Raw genomic sequence first — 23494 nt, forward strand, 5'->3', positions numbered from 1 at the left:
ATTGGTTTATCTTTGCAAGTCTTTTCAAATTATCAGTTTGGTTTGGCCTACTAGATTGATCTTTCTTACAATGGGAGAAGTGCTTAGATTTGGGTTCAATCTTGCGGTGCTCGATCCCAGTGACGGTAGAGGGCGTTCCTGATGGGGTGTCCCCGGCTGGACCCTCGAGGGCGTTCTAACGTACCTCGAGGGCGGCAATGACCCGCCGTTGGCATACCCCCCGGCGAGGGCGGCTGCCACGGCCGCGGCTCACCGCCGACGCGACGGGCAATGGTTGCCCAGGAGGTTCGGCGCCTCCTCTTCTTCCTCCTCCTCCTGCTCTTCCTCACACTCGTCCGGCGCTCCGGCGCTGCTCGGCATCAAGGCCGAGCCCGCGGCGGAGACGCCGCTCGGCCGGTGCACTCGCAGCGCCGACATAGTCATGAATGAGGGCGGCCAGCGCGCCCCCTCGTCGGCTCCTCCGCGCTTCGTCAAGCCCAAGACGGAGCCGAGCCTGGCACCGGTGAAGACAGAGCCGGGCCTCCCCGCGGTGAAGACGGAGCACGGCGCCGACGTCGAGCTCGACGACGACGCCGCCCTAGAGTGGGCGCGCACGGACTCCCTGAAGATGGCGAGGGAGCGCCAGTGCGCCGCCCTATGGCGATTCGCGCAGCGCCGCCGGGGGCGCGACGAGGAAGGAATCGTCGTCATCGAGGACAGCGACGACGACGCCGCGCCGCCGCCACCAGCCCGCATAGGCGACGCCGGTCAGGGGTCCACTAGGGACGGCCGCGTCAAGGAGGAGAAGCCAGACGACGATGACGGCGGCGGCGACGACGACGACTATTCGGCTTTTAGCCAGTTCTTTTTTTTAATTATATATGTAATAAAAACCCACTTTTTAAATGTAATATATGCCGAACTTCGCCGAACTTTGAACTTTGCAACATATTAAAAAAAAAATGACCGCGCCTGGGGACGGCCCTGGGACCGGTGGCTGGGGACCAACTCGGCCCCAGGCCGAGTTTTTGCGCTGGCTCACCCCCAGGGGCGATTTTAGGCGCCCCCGGGGGGCCAACGGCTGGAGATGCTCTAAGTTGCTGATGGTGAGGCAGCATTGACAAGATCCACCCTATTCCTGCTCCTACAGTTTCAAGGTTGAAGGTTCTTAGGGCATGCCCAATGCATAGCCCCAGGGTGATGCCTCACATGCCATGTAGGATCGGATGACAGAAAAAGTAGGTTCGGATGGGGAAGCAGGATCCTCTTCAGGAGGCGGGTGCTTAGAGAGAAAAGTGTGGTCCGGTGCATAAAGTTGGAAAAAGTTGAAGTGAAGAGAAGGGATGCAAGTGTAGTGAGAGTCACTTTTTATTTTTTGATAAGACCCACTAGTAGTAACTTACATTGGGGAGAAAAAAATCAACACATATACCTCAAATTACTTTTTGTCATGAGGCATCTATATCCATATGCCACTATTGTATATGCCTCATAGGCAGGCATGGATATAGGTGTGTGGGTTCCGATCACCGCCGATGTGCTAGACTGTGGTCGGGTGTTGTTCAGCAGTAAGCACTTTTGCAAGTCAGTTTCTACGCATGGAAAGGCCGATCGACATTTCACCTTTCTACTTTGTCCATGAACATGATAAGATCGATTGGAGACGTAAACTATGGTGTGAAATCCTCGCGATAAAGTCTATGTGATTTTCCCCTCGACAATTAGTGTTTTAACAACCATCTAAGATGTGTTCTTTTATAATCTTTATTTTTCTCAAACACAAGCACTTAAACATGTAGCTTTATTTGATGTTCTCATAATGTGAGAATTCAAAGAGATGATACTCTGGACAATATATTGGAAACTCAAAACAGCCCCCGAGCTCATATAGTCTCTGTGCCATCCAGTCGAGTTGAGATGGGTGGGATGGCATGTATATTGAAGACCGTATATGTATTTCTTTTTTTCTTTTCTATCCTTTTCAGAACCATAAATGCTACTCCCTCCTTTCACTATCATAAAATGTTTTTAATATTTGAATATGGACTACATACGGATTAAAATGAATGAACAAGCACATTAAACTACGTTTATATACATGCGATTCAGAAAAAAGTTAGCACATCTTATAATAGTGAACAGAGAGAGTACAACACAAGCCTCACCTAAAAAGCTGTCCTCTCCCTTAAGTGATGTTTTCATATCAATTTTTAATTGCTCGCGCAGAACAGCTAAATTAAACCTTGCTCCTGTTGGAGCTTTTTCATTTAGCACGAAATTAACACCGGTTAAGCATAGTTACCACTGATTCAATGATAAGCAATACTAGTCACAGTCTGCAGCCTCGTTCTAGTGTCAAGGCATATTTAAAGTCGTGGCTGTCCAGTCAAACATTTGTACTGTAAACAAAGTTACAGTTTCATCGTGAACAGTTACATACGTTCTACAGTAGGACAGAAGATGAGTGAAATGGGGTGAGCTGTTGAGGCCCCTCTCTTGTCTGGCTTTCTTTTTTGTTTATTATCATTCCTGGTTGTCAATCTAGCCAGCATCCAGTCATACACATACCCCACACCAAAAAAAGTGGAGCACATGATGATGCTCCATGATCATCACAGTAGTACCCTACGCATGGGGGGAAGAGGTTAATGACAAGGACAGAGTTCAGTGCGTTCTGCACACTCTGTATCTGCAAAATTCAGTCACTAGTAGAATCCAGAAATCCAAATGGCACATTTGACCTGGTTTATTTTTTCTTGGAAAAAGAATGCAATAACAGTCTTCCGAGCCAATGATCTGCATGGTGAGATAAAGACGCAACCATAATCTGCACGAACTCAGGGCAGGTGAGAGAGAAGATGGGCGGCGCTGTTTTGAAGGAGGAAATAATGAGGCGAGGTGAGCACGACAGCTAAAGAAAAAGTCGACCAAAGCAAAGAATCCTAAGGAAAAAAGGGCAGGGAGGCAGGCAGAGGCAGAGCAGCGCCCTGTCTCCTGTCTCCATCCTTCGGGTTTCGTTCCTGGCTTTCCCCTTCCACCCTACCTTCACCTGCTTCAGGCAGCCGAGGGTTCCGGACTTTCGTGTTCTTGTCGCCGCCGCCGCCGCCGCCGTCGAAGGTGTGTGCTTCTTGCCGAGCTCTGCTGCTGATATGTTCTTGGGCCAAAGTGCCATTGCTTTTGCTTCCCCTAGTTTGATCTGCCCGTCCAATTTTCTCAACCCTGCTAGATTCCATTTGCCTTTTTTTTTTCCTGTCTCTCTTTTGCGGCTGATATCAGGCGCTTATGACTGAAAATTAATAGTGGATTCAGAAATGCCTGACCAAATTAGTACCACCTGTTGAATTCTACGGGACTAGGGATGAAGTGTTTGTTGCGCTAAACGTGTTGCTTTTACTGATCTGTTCCTAAAATAATGCTCGCATGGTCACCTTATTTGCGCATTTTGATTCGCCTTGACACGATTCGACTAGCTCGCTCGTCTGAATCATCACCAATGGTACAATAGAAATAACCCGCTTCTCTCATTCCTTTTGTTACCAGGTCAGCTCTCGGTGCTAAATCCAAGGAGAGAAAACTATGGCTTTTGATACGAACAATCTCGTGCTGCGCATCAGGAGACTAGTGCGTTCCTCCATCAGACTTGGGTATCATTCTGCTTGCCGACACCCTGAAGCGCTCGGCGCCGGCATAGCGTTGTTGTTTCTTCATGCTCTGTGTCCTCCTCTGTTCGCCTTTGTGCTGTCTTCCTCTCCGGTCATCGTTTTAACCGCGCTTCTTCTCGGAGCGCTTTTGAGTTACGGTGAAGCTGCTGTGCCCTTGGATGGAGAGGAGACACTGGAGGAGCATGAATCTCTGTCCCTTAAATCCAACATTCATGTTAGCGGCTGTTCAGACAAAGAGGTTGAGAATATTGCTGTCGAGGTTCAGTTGGAGAAGAGAACTGAGACTGACAGCTGTGAAGTAGTACATGTCAGGGAGAGAGCTTCCGATGATTGTATGCACGACGCTCTGTGCGAAGACAAAAATGTCACATACATTGCCTCTGATGCTGCTGTTCTTAGTGAAGCATATGTTGAGGAGGAGACAACTCCCAGTGATAATTTGCATGATACTCACTGTGAAGAGAAAAGGGTCACATTTGTGGCAGATGATACTGTTCCAAGTGCAGAGCCTTGTAACCATCCTGAGATCAATGGCACCATGGAATGCGAAGAGCGCGCCAAGGAAATCAGCGAGAAGGCCGAGCTGCAAGAGCCTGAAAGCACCTGTACTGGAAGCTGTAACAACGGTGTACACTATCAGTATCAGTTTGGTGAATTCATGAGATCATGTTGGCAACCTGTTATGAGGCAGGATCTTCCTTACTGTGGCTCTGAATCTGATCTTACTGATGAGAGCTCTTCTCCTGACGCGTCAATGACCGACATTATCCCAATGCTTGAGGACCTGCACCCACTGATAAATTTAGGGACTGGTCAGCTTTCCTTGGCCTCCAGAGAGAACTTGAATTCCTCATCAGATGAAAATGAATATGACCTTGAGGAGGCGGAGGAGCAGGACGACAGCGTTAGCTCAGATGATGATGAAGGAGCGGAACGGCAGCAAGATAACGGAGTTAATTGGAAGGATGTTGTTCAGCTAAATTGTTTGGATATGGAGCAAAATGATAAATTGGGGAATCTGGTGGAGCTTCAAAGAGCAAAGAACATGCTCAAGTTTGAGCTTGACATGAGGTCAATTGACCTGCAAGCTGCTGACGCAACTCGGAAGCTGAAGGATGCATCAAGATTCCGTGTTCAGGTCCCTTCCATTTGCACACCAAGGCATAACCCATTCAACCCTTCAAGAGATTCTGAGGAATCGATAGAGTTGCCGCAGATTCCTGGCTCAGCACCATCAGTTCTCCTTCGACGGCGAAACCTATTTGATCTTCCGTTCGACCGAGTCGTGCACCAGCACAGTCGATTTCAGGAAACTTGGACTCCTCGCTCGCACTTTCCATCAGCGCAAGCACAAAACACGAAGTACAGGAACTCTTTTGGACAAAATCACTCTACCTATCTGCCATGTCACAATGGTGAGATGGGCGATAGTCACTCGGACGGCGATGCTGAGCAAGAAGAGAGCAATGGTAAGCTATTTGGTTTGCTGGAAGCACATTTAGGCGAAGAGATGAAAATACTAAGTGCCGCAATTTCAGACGTGGGCGTGCTGGGAGAGGTAAATCAAGAAACAGACGAAGGAAACAGAAACGCTAATGCCAGAGATGATGCAGCCTCATTACCCGGAGCACATGATTCTGAACCGCACGGTGTGGAAGCAGACTCCATGAGTGAAATGAACTCACTGTTCAGGTGCCGTATGGAGGAGGTGCTGGTGCAGTCCGTTTCAGAGGGCAGTGTCTGTCAGCCCTTGGGAGTCAAGCCTGAAGCTATACCGGGTGCCCCATTATCTTCGGACTCGTGGATGCATGCCAACAAAGCGAGTTCGATCGAGGAATTGAATTTTCAGCTCCTGACAGCCGACGAAGCAGCACCGACGACCTGTGCTGCCTCTGGGCTCAATGGCCACAGTGAGTCGATTCGAGACCAATCGAGCGAAGCATTGCCTGTGGTATACGAGCAGAGTTCAGAGCTGTCAACCGCAGGAGAGCAGCAGACTGCAGGTATGTCTGAACCAAATGAGACATTGGCTACTTATTCTGACGAGCTTCCTGTCGTAGAAGTTGTCAATGTCTCGGTCGAGGAGATGAACTCGCTGTTCGAGCAACTTGAAGAAGAGGCGCAGCTGAGCAATGGTCGTAGCAAAATGGACATTCCTCAAGATGGATTGTGTCAAGTGGAGGTCGATCTAGTGGAGCTTTCTCTAGATCGCGGGTTGTCGGCGCCGTAACTCTGGATGATGCATCTGACGGCTATAAAGTTGTGCTGAAGCTACTGCTGTTGTAGAGATGCCAATGAAGGTGTGTGAGGTTTGCGTGACAGGATTCAGCCATTCGTTTTCGGCTACTTGTAGAAAAACATATAGTATGTGTTTTGTAGAGGTTTCAAAAGGCTTTGATTTGAGATGCTGCATTGAGACAAGTCACTAAGGGTTTCAGAAATATTTGGAGAACGATGGATGTACATGGCTATGTTCTTTCTGTTTATATGGTTCTTTTTTTCTACTGTTTATTTCTTGTATAACTCTAACTGTCAGTTTGTAGTAATGTCATGTACTCCCTCTTTTTTTTCTTTTTTCTTTTTTGCGGCTGTAAACAATGTAGTATTGCTCAAGTCACTTGGCCATTACAATCAGCTTGAGCAAGCTCTAAAGAAACTGGGGGACCCGAACCAACCCAAGTCATAGTTCTGCCCTCGGTTGTCGCGAACTTAGCTAAATTATTGTTAACCTTATTCTGAGTACGGCTAACACGAGTAATACAAATTTCACGAAGATACATAAGGTGCTTGACCTCTGTAACAATAGAGGAGTGAATCGATCTATCTAGTTCCTGTGACTGAACTAACTTGACTGCAATGATGGAATCCATCTCAACAATATTCAGTTTAACCCACGGCATGAAAAATGAGAAACCTCCCATACAAGCACAGAGTTTCGCTTCCAAAGGGTAATGGCATGAAAAAAGCTCTCTGCAGGCCGGATTGTTTACGTGGAGGATAGAGCGAGGGGGCATGACCACCATCTGTTGCTCGTACTCCTTGTTGAACATGTGCACATGTACGTAGGTCTGGATTTTGTATGCCGCACACGTAGTGTCTCTCTCCCTCTGTATTTACTTGTATCTTGGGAGACAAAATACCGGTCGCACCTCTTGTATCTATATATATGTGTCTAGTGCACGATCAATCAATTATCGATGCACCAAATCATTCTTTACACTCCTCACCAGTCACGGCGTAGACCACGTGATGTAGGATGGAACCATAGTTCATGATCTTTTTATAAATGAAGAGGGGAAAGGGGAAGAACAATAAGAACACAAAAAGAAAATCACTCAAACAAACTCAAATCACACACCCACTAAAATAGCATATATGAGATCCATAAATATAATATGAACAATTAAGGGAACATAGCACAAAGGTAAGGTTCTCTCAAATCCAAAGGAGATGAGGCCTTGATAATCTAGGTAGATCCTTCTCCCTTAGGAGCTTTTGATGATCATATGATGGGGATCCTTCTTCAGAGTTTTTCTTTCTCATGTAATAAGGTTGATGACCACACCTGTGAGGCTTGCCGTCTTGGTAAGCACGTTCGTCTTCCCTTTAGCGAGTCTACAAACATTTTCACCTTCCCGTTTCAGTTATTGCATAGTGATGTTTGGACGTCCCCGGTTGCGAGCAACACAGGTTATATATACTATTTGATGATATTGGACGATTTTACTCATTATTTGTGGACATTTCCTCTTCGTCGCAACTCCAACGCTCTTGCCACACTCACAGCTTTTTATTCATATGTCACCACACAGTTCGGTCGTTCTATTCTCGCCTTGCAAACTGACAACGGCAAGGAGTTTGACAACGTCGCCGTCCGCAATCTTCTTGCGTCGCACGACAACATTTTTCGCCTCACTTGTCCCTACACGTCACAGCAGAATGGTCGCGCCGAGCGCGTCATTCGCACCCTTAATGACTGTGTCCGCACGTTGCTCTTCCACTCCTACGTGCCTCCTCGGTTCTGGCGAAACGCGCTCGCGACCACCAGCCTTCTCATTAACATCCGTCCGTGTCGTTCGCGCTGGAACTACACTCCTCACCAGCTCCTCTTCGGTGCGGTTCCATCTTATGATGGTCTTCGCATTTTCGGGGTGTCTCTGTTATCCTAGCACCGCGTCCACTGCTCCTCACAAACTCGCCCCCCGGTCGCTTCCATGCATCTTTCTTGGTTATCCTCCCAACACAAAAGGTTACCGGTGCTATGATCTAGTGTCCCACCGCGTTTTCACTTCGCGGCATGTGTACTTTGATGAGCCGGTGTTCCCGTTTCAGTAGGTGCCGTCACCCTCGGCGTCTCCCGCGGCGCGGTTCGCCCCTTCCTCCTCCTCTGGCGAACCGCCCAGCTGCGCACTGGGCTCGGCCCTGCCCGCGCTCCCCGCGCCAGCGGCCCCCGTCGCCGCGGCCCCTTCGGCCGCCCCTGTCGCCGCGGCCCCCTCGGCCGCCCCCGTCGCTGTGGCCCCCGTTGTGGCCCCCTTGGTGGACCCCTCGGGGGCCCCCGTCGCCGCGGCCTCCTCGGCCGCCCCCCTCGGCGGCCCCCGTCGCAACCCCTCGTCCGCCCCGTCGTCGCGGCCGCACCCCTCACCGGTGTGGTCACTCGGACTCGGACTGGGACATTTCGTCCTAGCACGCGCTACGCGTCTGACGAGTACGCGTGTGCTGCATCTACCTCGGCACCGTCTCCACTCCCCACCTCCACTCGCGCAGTCCTTCGGAATCCGAACTGGCTTGCTGCGATGCGTGAGGAGTTTGACACCCTGCAACGCAACCGTACATGGCATCTTGCCCCGCGGCCTCCTCGTGCCAATGTGATCACTGGCAAGTGGGTCTTCCGCCACAAGACTCGCCCCGGCGGCTCTCTCGAGCGCTACAAGGCGCGTTGGGTGGTGCGCGGCTTTCGCCAGCGTGCCGGCGTGGACTTCACCGACACCTTCGCCCCAGTTGTCAAACCGGGCACGATTCACGCTGTCCTCCAGCTTGCTGTTTCTCGCGCCTGGTCAGTTCACCAGCTCAATGTGTCTAATGCTTTTTTGCATGGCCATCTTGACGAGCAGGTGTTCTGTCAGCAACCTACTGGTTTCGTCGACACCGACTATCTGGACCACGTGTGCTTGCTCTCCTGTTCTCTCTACGGGTTGAAGCAGGCGCCTCGGGCCTGGTACCAGCGGATCGCGGCCTTCCTTCAGCAGCAGGGGTTCCGGTCCATACGGTCCGATGCCTCCCTGTTTGTTTATCACCAGGGTCTCGCCACCGCGTACCTCCTCCTGTACGTCGACGACATCATCCTGACTGCCTCCTCGCCCGCGTTCCTTCAGCAGATCACAGCTCGCCTCGGCACTGAGTTCACTGATGCCTACTACACAACCTTCTTGTAGACGTTGTTGGGCCTTCAAGTGCAGAGGTTTGTAGGACAGTAGCAAATTTCCCTCAAGTGGATGACCTAAGGTTTATCAATCCGTGGGAGGCGTAGGATGAAGATGGTCTCTCTCAAACAACCCTGCAACCAAATAACAAAGAGTCTCTTGTGTCCCCAACACACCCAATACAATGGTAAATTGTATAGGTGCACTAGTTCGGCGAAGAGATGGTGATACAAGTGCAATATGGATAGTAGATATAGGTTTTTGTAATATGAAAATATAAAAACAGCAAGGTAACTAATGATAAAAGTGAGCGTAAACGGTATTGCAATGCTAGGAAATAAGGCCTAGGGTTCATACTTTCACTAGTGCAAGTTCCCTCAACAATAATAACATAATTGGATCATATAACTATCCCTCAATATGCAACAGAGTCACTCCAAAGTCACTAATAGCGGAGAACAAACGGAGAGATTATTGTAGGGTACGAAACCACCTCAAAGTTATCCTTTCTGATCGATCTATTCAAGAGTCCGTAGTAAAATAACACGAAGCTATTTTTTCGTTCAATCTATCCTAGAGTTCGTACTAGAATAACACCTTAAGACACAAATCAACCAAAACCCTAATGTCACCTAGATACTCCAATGTCACCTCAAGTATCCGTGGGTATGATTATACGATATGCATCACACAATCTCAGATTCATCTATTCAACCAATACAAAGAACTTCAAAGAGTGCCCCAAAGTTTCTACCGGAGAGTCAAGACGAAAACGTGTGCCAACCCCTATGCATAAGTTCGCGAGGTCACGGAACTCGCAAGTTGATCACCAAAACATACATCAAGTGGATCACATGATATCCCATTGTCACCACAGATAAGCACGTGCAAGACATACATCAAGTGTTCTCAAATCCTTAAAGACTCAATCCGATAAGATAACTTTAAAGGGAAAACTCAATCCATCACAAGAGAGTAGAGGGGGAGAACATCATAACATCCAACTATAATAGCAAAGCTCGCGATACATCAAGATCGTATCACCTCAAGAACACCTGAGAGAGATCAAACACATAGCTACTGGTACATACCCTCAGCCCCGAGGGAGAACTACTCCCTCCTCGTCATGGAGAGCACAGGGATGATGAAGATGGCCATCGGAGAGGGATTCCCCCTCCGGCAGGGTGCCGGAACGGGTCTAGATTGGTTTTCGGTGGCTAGGGAGGCTTCTGGCGGCGGAGCTCCCGATCTATTCTGCTATCCAATGTTTCTAGCGTATATGGATATATATATAGGCGAAAGAAGTCGGTCAGGGGAGCCACGAGGGGCCCACACCCTTGTGGTGGCATCGGGACTCTTCTGGCCCAGCACCGGTACTCCGTGGGCTTCTTCTGGTCCAAAAATGATCTCCATGAAGTTTCAGGTCAATTGGACTCCATTTGATTTTCCTTTTCTGCGATACTCAAAATCAACGAAAAAACAAAAACTGGCACTGGGCTCTAGGTTAATAGGTTAGTCCCAAAAGTCATATAAACTAGCATATTAATGCATATAAAACATCCAAGGTTGATAATATAATAGCATGGAACAATCAAAAATTATAGATACGTTGGAGACGTATCATTCACCCTCAAGGACTTGGGGGCTCTCCACTACTTCCTTGGCATCGAGGTTGTGCGCCAGGTTACTGGCTTCTTCCTACATCAGCAGAAGTACGCCTACGAGCTTCTGGAGCAAGCGGGCATGCTTAACTGCAAGCCTACTCCTACGCCTGTCGACACGAAGGCTAAGGTGTCCGCCGTCAAGGGATCTCCGGCGTCCAACTCTCCCTTCTACCGCTCCATCGTCGGTGCGCTTCAGTACTTCACACTGACGCGTCCGGACATTCAGTACGCTGTCCAGCAGGTGTGCCTTCATATGCATGCTCCTCGTGATACTCATTGGGCTCTAGTGAAACGTATCCTTCGGTACATACGTGGAACCACAGCTATGGGTCTCACCCTGATGGCATCACCTGACACCAGCCTTGTCGCCTACTCCGACGCGGACTGGGTTGGGTGTCCCGACACTCGACGCTCCACTTCCGGCTACTGCGTCTACCTTGGGCCCTCTCTGATTTCATGGTCGTCTAAACGACAACCCACGATCTCACGATCGAGCGCCGAGGCCGAGTATAGGGTCATGGCCAACACCATTGCGGAGTGCTCTTGGCTACGACAGCTACTTCAGGAGTTGCTATGCGAGGTTACCAAGGCGACACTTGTTTATGCGACAACGTCTCCGTGGTGTATCTCGCTGCCAACCCTGTCCATCACCGACGGACGAAGCATATTGAGCTCGACATTCACTTCGTCAAGGAGTACGTCGCACTTGGTCGTGTTCGAATTCTCCATGTGCCCACCAATCAGCAGTTCGCTGATGTCATGACGAAGGGACTACCCACCTCGACGTTTGAGGGCTTTTGGTCCAGTCTTTGCGTCACCGGCGACGCTTCGACTGCGGGGGGTGTTGAACATGTGTACATGTACGTAGGTCTGGGTTTTGTATGTCGCACCTGTAGTATCTTGGGAGACAAGACACCGGTCGCACCCCTTGTACCTATATATATGTGTGTGTGTGTGTGTGTGTGTGTGTGTGCCTAGTGCACGATCAATCAATTATCGATGCACCAAATCATTCTCTACACTCTTCACCAGTCACGGCGTAGACCACGTGATGTAGGATGGAATCCTAGTTCATGATCTTTTCACAAATGGAGGGGGAAAGGGGAAGAACTATAAGAACACAAAGAGAAAATCACTCAAACAAACTCAAATCACACACCCACTAAAATAGCATACATGAGATCCACAAGTATAACATGAACAATTAAGGAAACATAACACAAAGGTAAGGTTCTTCTCAAATGCAAAGGAGATGAGGCCTTGATAATCTAGGTAGATCCTTCTTCCTTGGGAGGTCTTGATGATCATATGATGGGGATCCTTCTTCAGAGTTTTTCTTTCTCATGTAATAAGGTTGACGACCACACGTGTGAGGCTTGCCGTCTTGGCAAGCACGTTCGTCTCCCCTTTAGCGAGTCTACAAACATTTTCATCTTTCCGTTTCAGTTATTGCATAGTGATGTTTGGACGTCCCCGGTTACGAGCAACACGGGCTATCTATACTATTTGGTGATATTGGATGATTTTACTCATTATGTGTGGACATTTCCTCTTCGTCGCAAGTCCGACGCTCTTGCCACACTCACAGATTTTTATTCATATGTCACCACACAGTTCGGTCGTCCTATTCTCGCCTTGCAAACTGACAACGGCAAGGAGTTTGACAACGTCGCCGTCCGTAATCTTCTTGCGTCGCACGGCACCATATTTCGCCTCACTTATCCCTACACGCCACACTAGAATGGTCGCGCTAAGCGCGTTATTCGCACCCTTAATGACCGTGTCTGCACGTTGCTCTTCCATTCCTACGTACCTCCTCGGTTCTGGCCGGACGCGCTTGCGACCGCCAGCCTTCTCATTAACATCCGCCCATGTCGTTCGCGCTGGAACTACACTCCTCACCAGCTCCTCTTCGGTGCGGTTCCATCTTATGATGGTCTTCGCATTTTTGGGTGTCTCTGTTATCCTAGCACCGCGTCCACTGCTCCTTACAAACTTGCACCATCATAAGAAATAAAATGAGAGAATTTGCACTCTAACTATTTGCACTCTAAAACATGTCTATATACATCCGTATATGATAGTCATATGAAATCTCTAGAAAGGCAAACATTTAGTAACGGAGGGACTATATAGTACCGTTTATGCCCACACAAAAATTAGTGAAACAATGGCAACTGTTTAAGAATTTAAGAATAGAAGATAATGACCTTTGGCAACAGACTGTGCAGGTGATTGCCAACTCTGGGAAGGTCGGTGTGAACGGCCCAAGATCCCCTCCTTCCCGAAGAACTCAAGTGGAGGAAGTTCTAATTATTGATTAAGCTGACTATGATCTTCGTGTGTGCTAATGTAAGTTGGCCATGATTTTTATTTGACTGTGTGTATACCTGCCCACAGCGTATCATCATCGTTGCACACATGTTTATGTTGCGGTGCATGTTCACCGACCGACTGATCTATTTGCATGTGTAGGTCTTTGAACCGAGTATAGATTAATGGTGAACCGACGGCTTCGTGTCACGTCTCAAGGCAGGCTAAACGAGGACTTTAACATGAACCAAGCGCGCGCGCGCGCGTGTATGTGCTACTCATATGTAGGACCTGGTGTTGGTTTGGTGCGGTGCAATGCAACCCCGGATAGGCAGATAGTCAAAGCCGCGAGCTCTATACCGATCATCATCCTACGTAGGAGCTAAAAACAATTGTAGCATGCGTGTGCATCCTCACACGCTTTTCCTACTTTCATAGATGGCCCTCCCTTTTTGATTTGGAACGCGAGACTTGCACACAAGGACCTAGTACTAACTACAGTATTTACATTGTCGTAGTCAGGGTGGTTACTTGCACACGTTTCCTTGTCTATGAAGAAAAACCTCATCTGGTGCACATACGCGCATTTACAAACTATCCCGAATTGAAAACCTGCTATTACAAGCATTACAAGCATTACAAGACAAGACGACACCGGGACTGTTAAGCAGAGTAGAGTGGAGTAGAGGTACCGTTGTTGTACACTTAAGATATATACTTGTTCCGTTTCAAAATAGATGACTCAATTTTATACTAATTTTACAAGCAATCTCAAGCAGACAAAAAAAATTAGAGATATTCGTTCATTATTCCATAGAAGAATCGCTTTGCTTCTGGAACCGCGAGTAATCCCCTCGGAATATTCAGGTCTTTGTCTAGCTCACAAGTTAACCTGTACTACGTGTTCTCTGACGCTTTCTTCCACGACGACTTGCTTTCGAGACAGACGACGTACCGGGTTGGAGTGGTTACAAGCTTAGATTAATCGACCAAATGACGCGAGTTTTAATAAGTTTAAAAAAAAGTGAAGTTGTTTCCCGAAACACGAGAAAAAGAAAACGAAATCAAACGGCGGCAACCCCGACCCGACTCGCAGCCTCGTCTCAAAAGCAGCACCAAAAAGAAAAGAAACACTCCAGGTTTGAATTGAACAGCGTGTGGCGACCGTTTCCCACGTGTCCCTTTCGGCTTCGTCTCCACGCGCTACCTCCTCCAGTCTCTATACATAAGACCCAGCTAGCAGCTCATCAGCTCACACTCTCCTCCCGTCTCGTTTCCCCGATCGAGCTTCAGTCACACACCTCACAGCCGAGGCGACCCAGCACCCCCACCCATGGCGGACCGCGTCCACCCCGCGCCGCTGCTGCCGCTCTCCACCCCACCCGCCCCGCCACCCGACAACAGCGACGCGGCCGCGGAGAACACCCCGCTGCGCTCCACCACAGCGGCGGCGGCGCCGGGCGCGTCGTACATCGTGCATGTACCCAAGGACCAGGTGCTCCGGGTCCCGCCCCCGGACCGCGCGCGCAGGTACCGCAAGCTCGCCGCGCGGCCGGCGCGGCGCCGCATGCTCCGCCGCGCCTGCTGCGGCGCGTGCTGCGCGCTCCTCCTCCTGCTGCTCCTCGCCGCCGCGTTCGTCGGCGCCGTCTACCTCGCCTTCCGCCCCCGGGCGCCCTCCTTCTCCGTCACGTCCCTCTCCGTCGCCGGCCTCCTCGACGCCTCCCCCGCGCGGCTCGATGCCGCCGTGCGCGCGGACAACGGCGCCAACAGGAAGGTCGGCGTGGACTACCGCGCCGGCGGCGAGGTCAGGGTCTCCTACTCCGGCGTCCTCCTCGCCACGGGCCGCTGGCCGGCCTTCTACCAACCGCCGAGGAACGTGACGCTCATCTCCATGCCGCTCACCGGGAGGGACGGCCTGGCCCTCACGGACGACCAGAGGGCGCGGCTGGCGGAGCAGGCCGCGGCGGGCGCCGTGCCGCTGACGGTGGAGGCGCGGGTGCCGGTGCGGGTGAGGCTCGGGAAGGTGCTGCGGACGTGGACCGTGGACGTGTGGGCGCGGTGCGAGGTCACGGTGGACAGGATCGACGGCGAGACCACGGCCGCCAACCGGGGGTGCACGGTCAAGGCCAAGCCGCTCTGGTGGTGGTGGTGATCGCCGGGGCCAGGGCGGCGTGAACCAAGCACGGAGGCTCTTTGATAAGATCACGGAATCCAATTCGATTATTACTGCCGGTGAAGTGGATTAATTCGTGTGATCTGGAGGATTTTTGTGTGGGGTGCATGCAAATAGTACAATCAATCAGCAGAGCATTCTGACCAGTTGTAGATGCATGTATGCTTCTTCTTGCATAAAAATAAACTACATGTCGATGAATCCCTGGTACAAAAACCAGTCATTTGTCATTGTCATTTTACAATTACGGTTGGGGCTGTCCACGTTCATGTAACTGCGGTAGCTGAAACTTCTAACACTGTTTTGTCAGCAGTGGATAGCGAAAGCCTCCTTGGTACGACTTAAACCTCACCAACAACGCGAAAATTGATTATCTATGCTCCGTTGTTTGGAAAATAGTGGAGCCTGAGTTGTGCGAAAAGAGCGTCGCAATCTAACCATTGCCTACGTATCTATCATCTGACTTCGCCCGCCAGTTTCTCAAAGTCTAAATCCAAAGGCGCGTGCGGGGCAGCTGTATTTATACATCACAAGAAGACCATCGAATGGACTTCTTTTTCTAAATAGTCATGTTTTTTTTTCGTCACAATTATAAAAGAGAATACTCTCTCGAACTCGGGATCAAACAATGCACATGGTCAATAAACCAAACAAAACCTTTCAAACTTGCAACTGCATCAGCATCAGCAAGTGAAAATGCAAATCATGGGGATGAGGCCATCCAAAATCTCCCGTCAGGCCACTTCATTTACGACATATATTAAATATTGATTGTCTATTATTAAACACGTAACCATCTGTTCCGGTTTATAGGATCAATTCAAAATCTCACCAACCAAGACATATGGAAAATGATGGAATACTTTTTATTATTTGCAAAAGTACACAACTAATACTCCCTCCGTTTTAGTCTACAAGTCCTACGCGTATAACTAGGTTGCCAATTTTATCATCTTAATTAATATAAACTATATAACACAAAAAATATATCTTTTGAAAATAGAAACTCCGAAGTTTATATTGGTATATTTTTTGTAATATATGATTTGTATTAGGTTGACCAAATTGACGATCTAGGGATACGAGCACGCCATGTAAACTGAGAGAGAGGGAGTAGGCTCTTTCTCTAAAAAAAATGTGTTTATCAATGTATTAATTGCAATGTATGCATGCGTGACCAATAAATGACAAAAACTTTTACATGCATTGGTGACTTTTACTCTTAGGCTGGTCGTAATGGTAGTATCATAACTAGTATTATGCATGCCAACTAGGCAATTTTGATGACGTGTCATAATATTAAATGAAGAAAAAAAGGGTGGGGTATCATATCATGATACCGTATCATAATAAATGCTATGCTACTTTGTGTCATGCATGGCAATAAATAGAGTACTACATGATACTAATATGTGATACTATGCATTAGGGAGGTAGTATCATACACTAGTATCATATGCATGATACTAGTATATGATACTCCCCGTTACAACCAGCCTTAGGCTGGTCATAGTTGGAAGTAACTTACACTGATTTAGATGTAGACTCACAGAATACTCATTATATGCCGGAACTTTTACATGCATAGTCTATGTTATCACCTTCGTAATGTGTAGTAACATAATGTATGTGTGGTATCATGCAAAGCTTTATTTATTTAGATGTAGATTCATTTTATCTCTGAATGTATTATGTTACCATAAACATCTCTCTTTTTGTTAATTGCTTGTCACATAAGCAAATTCGCCTTGGGGTGTGTTAAAACTTCTAAAACTGTTTTGTCAGCAATGGATGGCGAAAGCCTCCTTGGTACGACTTAAACCTCACCAACAACGCGAAAATTGATTAATCTATGTTTCGTTGTTTGGGAAATAGTGGAGCCTGAGTTGATTTTGGTCGTATGCGAAAAAAGCGTCGCAAATTAACCATTGCCCACATATCTATCATCTGACTTCACCGTCGGTTTCTCAAAGTCTAAACCCAAAGGCGCGTGCGGGGCAGCTGTATTTATACGTCACAAGAAGACCATCGAATGGACTTCCTTTTCTAATAGTCTTGTTTTCTTTTCGTCACAATAATGGAAGAGAATACTCTCTTGAACTCGGGATCAAACGATGCACATGGTCAATAACCAAACAAAAACTTTCAAACTTGCAGCTGCGTCAGCATCAGCAAGTGAAAATGCTCATCATGAAGACGAAGCCATCCAAAATCTCCCGTTAAGCCACTTTAAGCCACTTCATTTACGACACCTATTAAATATTGATTGTCTATGCAAACACTAAGCCCTCCCTTCCGGTTTACAGGCTCGATTCAAAATCTCACAACCAAGACAGACTGCAAATGGTGGAATAATTTTATTACTATATGCAAAAATCCTCTCTTTATTTTGTTTCCACGAGAAAAAGGCCTTATATGAAGAAAGAACAGATTAATTGGGAGGCGCGGCAGTCAATACAGAGTAGAAGACAACGTTTGGAACGCTTGTACCAGATGCCAACGGCGCCATGACGTCCAACCCTACCACTTTCATAAAAGGGCAGCACCAGACTCGCGAAGGAGCATCGCCTAGGGTTGGTATTCTCTCAGGTCCTATCTAGCACTGATACAATACTACGTACACCGAACATTTGTTTTATCTAGAAACGAGAAATAAAACTACGTTGAGGGTATAAAAGGATAGGTTTGCTTATTAATAAAAATACAAATACAATATAATATAAGTTAGGCGACCCCTAAATAAAAATACAATATAATACAAGTAGCAAGTGTGGAATAGTGGTATGGTGTGCAAAATTGTCCCTAGGCTCCATTTCTCGTAAACCCGTGTTACCGTTTACATTTCTCTCGAGTTTTTTTTACTTTAAATTAATGGTTCACATTGGTAGACATCGAGTAGCCATTTTTTCGTGAAAAGTTTTTCTTATCATGGCGAATTGTGTAGAACATGATATTCAGTACAATATGCAATTAGTGTGTAGTGTGTAGTGCGAGATTTATATTCAACAATTTGTCATGGCCATTTGTCCTCCTGCAAGTAGTTTGTAGTGCAATTTTGTAAACTTGCCATGTGACCAGTACATACAAACTCTAGCTTTGCCATGAGTCATGAATAATTTTCTTTATAGATTTTGCCATGAATCAAAAGTATATACTGCTGAGCACTATTTTGCCATAGCAAAAAAGACTTCATAGCTTTTGTCATGCCTCTAATATAGTTTGTGCCTTGTCACCACTACAACTTTTGCCGTGTCATGTACATATTTTTTAGAGGTAATATCACCAGAAATCATAGAACTTGCGTCGTATGTTTAGTTTTGTGCTAGAACTTTGAAATTATGATTTTGTGGTCGCCTAACTTGACTCAGGCGTGCAGATACGGTCATAGTACCCGTATGCGAGTGTATCTATGTGTATGGACCCACTTGTCGGTGAGTGATGGAGCTGGGCATGACATATTTTTACAAAAAAAGCCCTCATATTTTTTTATTTGCGAAAAAGTCAACTACTACAACACATTTTATATGAAAAACTAAGGAGAAAAAAGAAAACAAGGAACCCTCGGGCTCGAACACACGACCTTCTCTTTTAACACAAAACGCTTTAGCCTTTTCACCACCAGTTAATTCTGTCTAATTTCCATAACGAGCTCCTATGTACTCAAAAGTGGCGCATGTGAAGCTTAATTGTATTGCATATATTTCTGCCCATTTTGGACGCGGTACTTTTTTAAAGATATTTGTAAAACATGTGTGTTATATAAATGTGTTTGTTACATATTTTTCTCCTGTTTTTATATAAATGGCTTTACCCCTAAAAACCATTTACTAAATATGTTATAAACCTTGAGTATTATATAAACTAGTGTGTTATATAAATTGGTGTATCACATATTTTGTTTTCATAATTATAATTCAAAAATTATGTAAATTATAAAAACATTTCAATAATTATACGCACATTTGTGTAATTTGATTTTCGCATGATTAAAAATATTCATAATTTTAAATTTAAACTATTAATATGGACATTGAGTCGTTGCTAATATTTAACTTATATAATTGTTTCTGAATATAAGTCATGAGTAAAAATTATAAACAAGTGAATATTCATAAATATTTAGTAAATGGTTGTATTCATCATTTTGTATAGTTTAAATATAAGCCACAAGTTTGTAATTTTTGGATTCATTAAACATATTTATTTAGTAAACATTTTCAATGTCCATGTTAACTAAATATATTTTATATAATACACATGTTTATATTTAAATGTTTTTATTTACTAATCATGGTTTGTTTGTATAGTATTTTAACACACAAATATTTGAACTTAATTTTAATACTCATGGTTTCAAATATCTTAAATGTACTTATTACTTACGTTTTACCAAATATTTCATATATGATACACATGCTTATATTTACTAATCATCATATGTATGTATAATATATTTAACACGTAAATATTTGAACATAACTTTATTACTTTTTTTACAGATACCTTAAAAAATAGCGCGTGCAAATGGGCCGCAGTATATGCAGGCCATTTAAGCTCCGCATGTGTTGTCTTCAATTCAAAAAAAAGTTAACTTCCTCGAAATCAATATATAAGTTAGTTATCGGTTTTAGACATATTAACCTGGAGGTTGTAGTGGCTAGATCGTACCGTGTTAAAACTGTTGTTTGCAAGTTTGAGTCCCAGCGACCTTGTTTTTTTTGTCAATTTACGCCAAATATGTGTCGCGGTGGTTGACTTTTTTCGCGTACCGTGACCGTATCTGAATGCTTGAGTCAAGTTAGGTGACCACAAAACTGTATTTTTAAAGTTCTAGCACCAAACTGAAGATGCGATGCAAGTTCTGTGACTCATGGTGATATTACCTTTTTTTACCATGGCAATTTTTGGTAATCTATTTCCCATGCCAAAAAAGATTTTATAGCTTTTGCCATGCCTCTAATATAGCTTTTGCCATGTCTAAAACTTTTTGCCTTGCCATAAACACATTATTTACCATGAAATTGCTAAGCTGTTTGCCATGGCAAAAAAAAATTAGCACTGTTTTGCCATTGCAAAAAATTTAGCACTGTTTTTGCCATGGCAAAAAAATATTTCATAGCTTTTTTCCATGCCTATAATACTGCTTTCGCCATGTCACCACCACAACTTTTACCATGCCATACACATATTTTTTTACCATGGCAGATTTGCTAATCTATTTGCCCTGCCAAAAAAGATTTTATAGTTTTTCCCATGCATCTAATATAGCTTTTGCCATGTCACCAGTACAACTTGTTGCCATGCCAAAAAAGTTTTAGCACTGTCTTATCTTGTAAGAACAAATCCCTAAAAATTGCCACTTTTTCATAAAATGTACTCTATAGACCATGGCAAATTTATCCCATACATAATGGGAAATTTAGATCACACACCATGGTAAATATAGTTTTTTAACGGATTGTGGTAATCTATCACATTTTTGGAACCATGGCAATTTTGAATTTTATGGGCATGGCAAATTTTGTTTGGTCCATAAGCAATTTCATGTTTGTTTTGCCACGGGTATTTTGTGTGTGTTGAGTATGAAAATGCTATAGCACATGCAATAGATTTTTCCATACTACATGGCAAAAAAATCCTAGACCATGGTAAACTTAGTAAACAGAACATGGCAAATATGTTGCAATTTTACCATGGCATTTTTTCTGATCATGGTAAATTTTCTTGTTCTTTTTCATTACAAAAACCATGTGTTTCTTGTCATGGATATTCTTGTGATCAGTACAAAAATGCCATAGCACATGCAATATATTTGCCATTGATATAAACTAAGTTTTGCCATGTATTTTTTCTAACTTTTTTGCAACACAAATTAAATTTTACTGTAAACTTTGAATAGCATACTGCCATGTGCTAAAAAAATGGCTACTTTTGGGGGAAAATAATTTTCAAAGATCAAAAGCTAAAAAGTAGGAAAAAAGTTGACAAAGTCATGTTGCATGTATCTATTGATATGATGGCAAAAAAGTATGCAGCATTTAGTTTGCCAGGACAAAACACTTTCGAAAACAATTCCATGGCAAGCACTTTTGCCTTGCCATTTTGCCATGTCTTTTTTGTAATATGTTTTTCCTATATTTTTTAGTAGAAAATATATGTTTTTCTCTATCGCAGTGGCCTTTTTTATTTTTGGGCCGACTGGTTCGTGTCTGTTGGGCCAGTAGAAATAGATCGCATGAAGAAATCGTTCGTTATGAACTCCTTCCTTGCGCCAATGATGTCGTTCGATTTGATCGATATCTCCCGCAAACGTTTCCTTTCCCTAGTTTTCGTAAAAAAAAAACTTTTTCAGTGGGTCCGCTGTTAGATATTTTCGCTCTTTCAGTTTTTTTTCTTCTTTCAGACGGGCACTCTTGTGTGGTTGACCGGCGCTGTCGCCGCCGTCCACAAATGACACGGCACCATTTGCCGTGTGCCGTGACACGACTTGCTTTCTTTCTCTGGCGGTGGCGGCCTCTCACCCCGTCTCCGGCATGGACGTCCTGGCGCCGCTGTCCCGCGCGCATATCGGCTCGCCGGCCGCGGCGGCCGCCTCCGCTCGCCCATACGTTCTTCATCGTTTCAACCGGAGGACCATCCGCCGGCGAGGCGCCGGCCTGCGCTGCCGCCGGCGCCTGCTCAGCGCGCGGGGAGAGCGCCCGGCTCCGGATGACGATGAGGACGACGGGGAGGTGGCTGGGTTCGACGCAGCGGTGGCGCTATTCAACGGCGGGGAGTACCACGCGTGCCACGACGTGGTAGAGGAGCTCTGGTACAGCGCCGAGGACCCCGGCCGGACGCTCCTCCACGGCGTCCTCCAGTGCGCCGTAGGCTTCCACCACCTCTTCAACCAGAACCACCGCGGCGCCATGATGGAGCTCGGGGAAGGCCTCTGCAAGCTCCGCCGCCTGCGCCTGGAGGACGACGGCGACCAAGGGCCCTTCTCTCGATTCCGGGACGAGGTCGCCGCCGTGCTCAGCTTCCTCTACCGCACCCAGAAGGAGCTCGCGGCATGTACGTCATCCTCATCCACCACGATCGAGTTTACTTAATTGATTTGAACCTGCCAATTCCGATGAAGCTATGGCGCATCGATCAGGTAACGACGAGCTGTGCTTGGCCATGGATGGCTCCGCGACCTCGTACCAGCTGCTCGGCGACTTCGCTGCCGGGCAGCGGCTGTACCGGCAGGGAGTCGACGCGGACGGCGTCCCGAGCATTCTCTTCTCCGGCCGCTCATCCGGCGACTACCTCGCTCCTCCACGCACGGTGAAACTTCCATCGCTACACGCCACGGAGCAGCACCTCGCGGCGCTCCAGCGCGCGCACGAGTACTCGTAGCTAGTAGTTCCATTTTTGTTGTATACTCGTAGCTAGGTAGCCAGCCAGATGCAACAAATTCGATGAAACTTTGTAAACAAAAAAAATTCCAGGGCAATCTGATACTACTCGTTTATTTTCTGAATGGAGTAGAACAAGCCACGCCACGTAATCCACGTGAAACGTTGATCTGTGCCAAACTTCACTTTCGCATTCGAAAATATGGTACTCCGTCCGGTCTATAATGTTGACATGTTTGACTTTAAAAAAACAACACTACATTTTTGAATGAAAAGAGTATTTTAAATATAACTAGGAAAATGGCCCGTGCGTTGCAACGGGAATACAATCGTCCCTTGATTGATATCTTTTTTTTGCCTTACCAGGATCCATCCTAGCCCCACAATGAAGCCTGACTGTTCCCGTAAAAAAAAATGAAGCCTGACTGTCACCATGATGATAGGGCATGACAGTCTGTCTCGAGAATCCTCGGAATCGGATAGACCTAATGCGACCATGGCCTCCTACTACACATCTGCCCAACATCCTTGCCAAGGCCCAGATGACGGGCATCCTCCCTTGTTGTGTTAGTCGAGGCCGGCGGCCGGCCAATGGCACTGTCATTGCGTGTGCGTTGCTATAGAAAAAAAATGTGTCTAAAGTTTTTATCTTGCGGACTATATCTAAAGGGGAGATTCAAAAGAGAACGATGTGGCTCACGTACCCACGTCATTGTATCTGAAGTTTCTATTTATTCGGGATGGCGCAGGAACACATTCACTAACGAAAGTATAATCTAATTAGTAGCAAGGCACTCGGTATCATCAGTTTGCGTTTTTCTCCAAGTAGCATAGAAACACATCCCATAACCATAATATAATACAGGACGGAGGGAGTATGTTGTAATCAATAGCAAGCAATTAG

The 23494-nt window shown here is 46.4% G+C and overlaps 3 protein-coding genes across 4 annotated transcripts; all 3 read left to right on the forward strand.

Moving 5' to 3' along the window:
- Positions 1 to 2634: 2634 nt before the first annotated feature.
- Positions 2635 to 6218, forward strand: LOC125551006. 2 transcript variants are annotated; one of them, XM_048714150.1, is made up of 3 exons: positions 2635 to 3096; positions 3520 to 5110; positions 5180 to 6218. In XM_048714150.1, exons 2-3 carry the CDS (start codon positions 3556 to 3558, stop codon positions 5869 to 5871), a joined length of 2247 nt encoding a protein of 748 aa, XP_048570107.1. In that variant the 5' UTR covers positions 2635 to 3096; positions 3520 to 3555; the 3' UTR covers positions 5872 to 6218. The 2 variants fall into 2 exon arrangements, with proteins under 2 accessions (XP_048570107.1, XP_048570106.1); XM_048714149.1 differs by having other exon boundaries at positions 2636 to 3096; positions 3520 to 6218.
- Positions 6219 to 14278: 8060 nt separating this feature from the next.
- On the forward strand, positions 14279 to 15412 carry LOC125553665 (NDR1/HIN1-like protein 13). The gene has a single exon (XM_048717416.1). The coding sequence runs from the start codon at positions 14372 to 14374 to the stop codon at positions 15188 to 15190; it is 819 nt and encodes a 272-aa protein (XP_048573373.1). The 5' UTR covers positions 14279 to 14371; the 3' UTR covers positions 15191 to 15412.
- Positions 15413 to 21640: 6228 nt separating this feature from the next.
- Positions 21641 to 23397, forward strand: LOC125551007. Its single transcript, XM_048714152.1, has 3 exons — positions 21641 to 22264; positions 22350 to 22519; positions 22957 to 23397. Exons 1-3 carry the CDS (start codon positions 21745 to 21747, stop codon positions 22966 to 22968), a joined length of 702 nt encoding a protein of 233 aa, XP_048570109.1. The 5' UTR covers positions 21641 to 21744; the 3' UTR covers positions 22969 to 23397.
- The last annotated feature ends 97 nt before the right edge of the window (positions 23398 to 23494 follow it).

This window comes from Triticum urartu, chromosome 4 (genome assembly GCF_003073215.2).
Source record: "Triticum urartu cultivar G1812 chromosome 4, Tu2.1, whole genome shotgun sequence".
Taxonomy (NCBI): domain Eukaryota; kingdom Viridiplantae; phylum Streptophyta; class Magnoliopsida; order Poales; family Poaceae; genus Triticum; species Triticum urartu.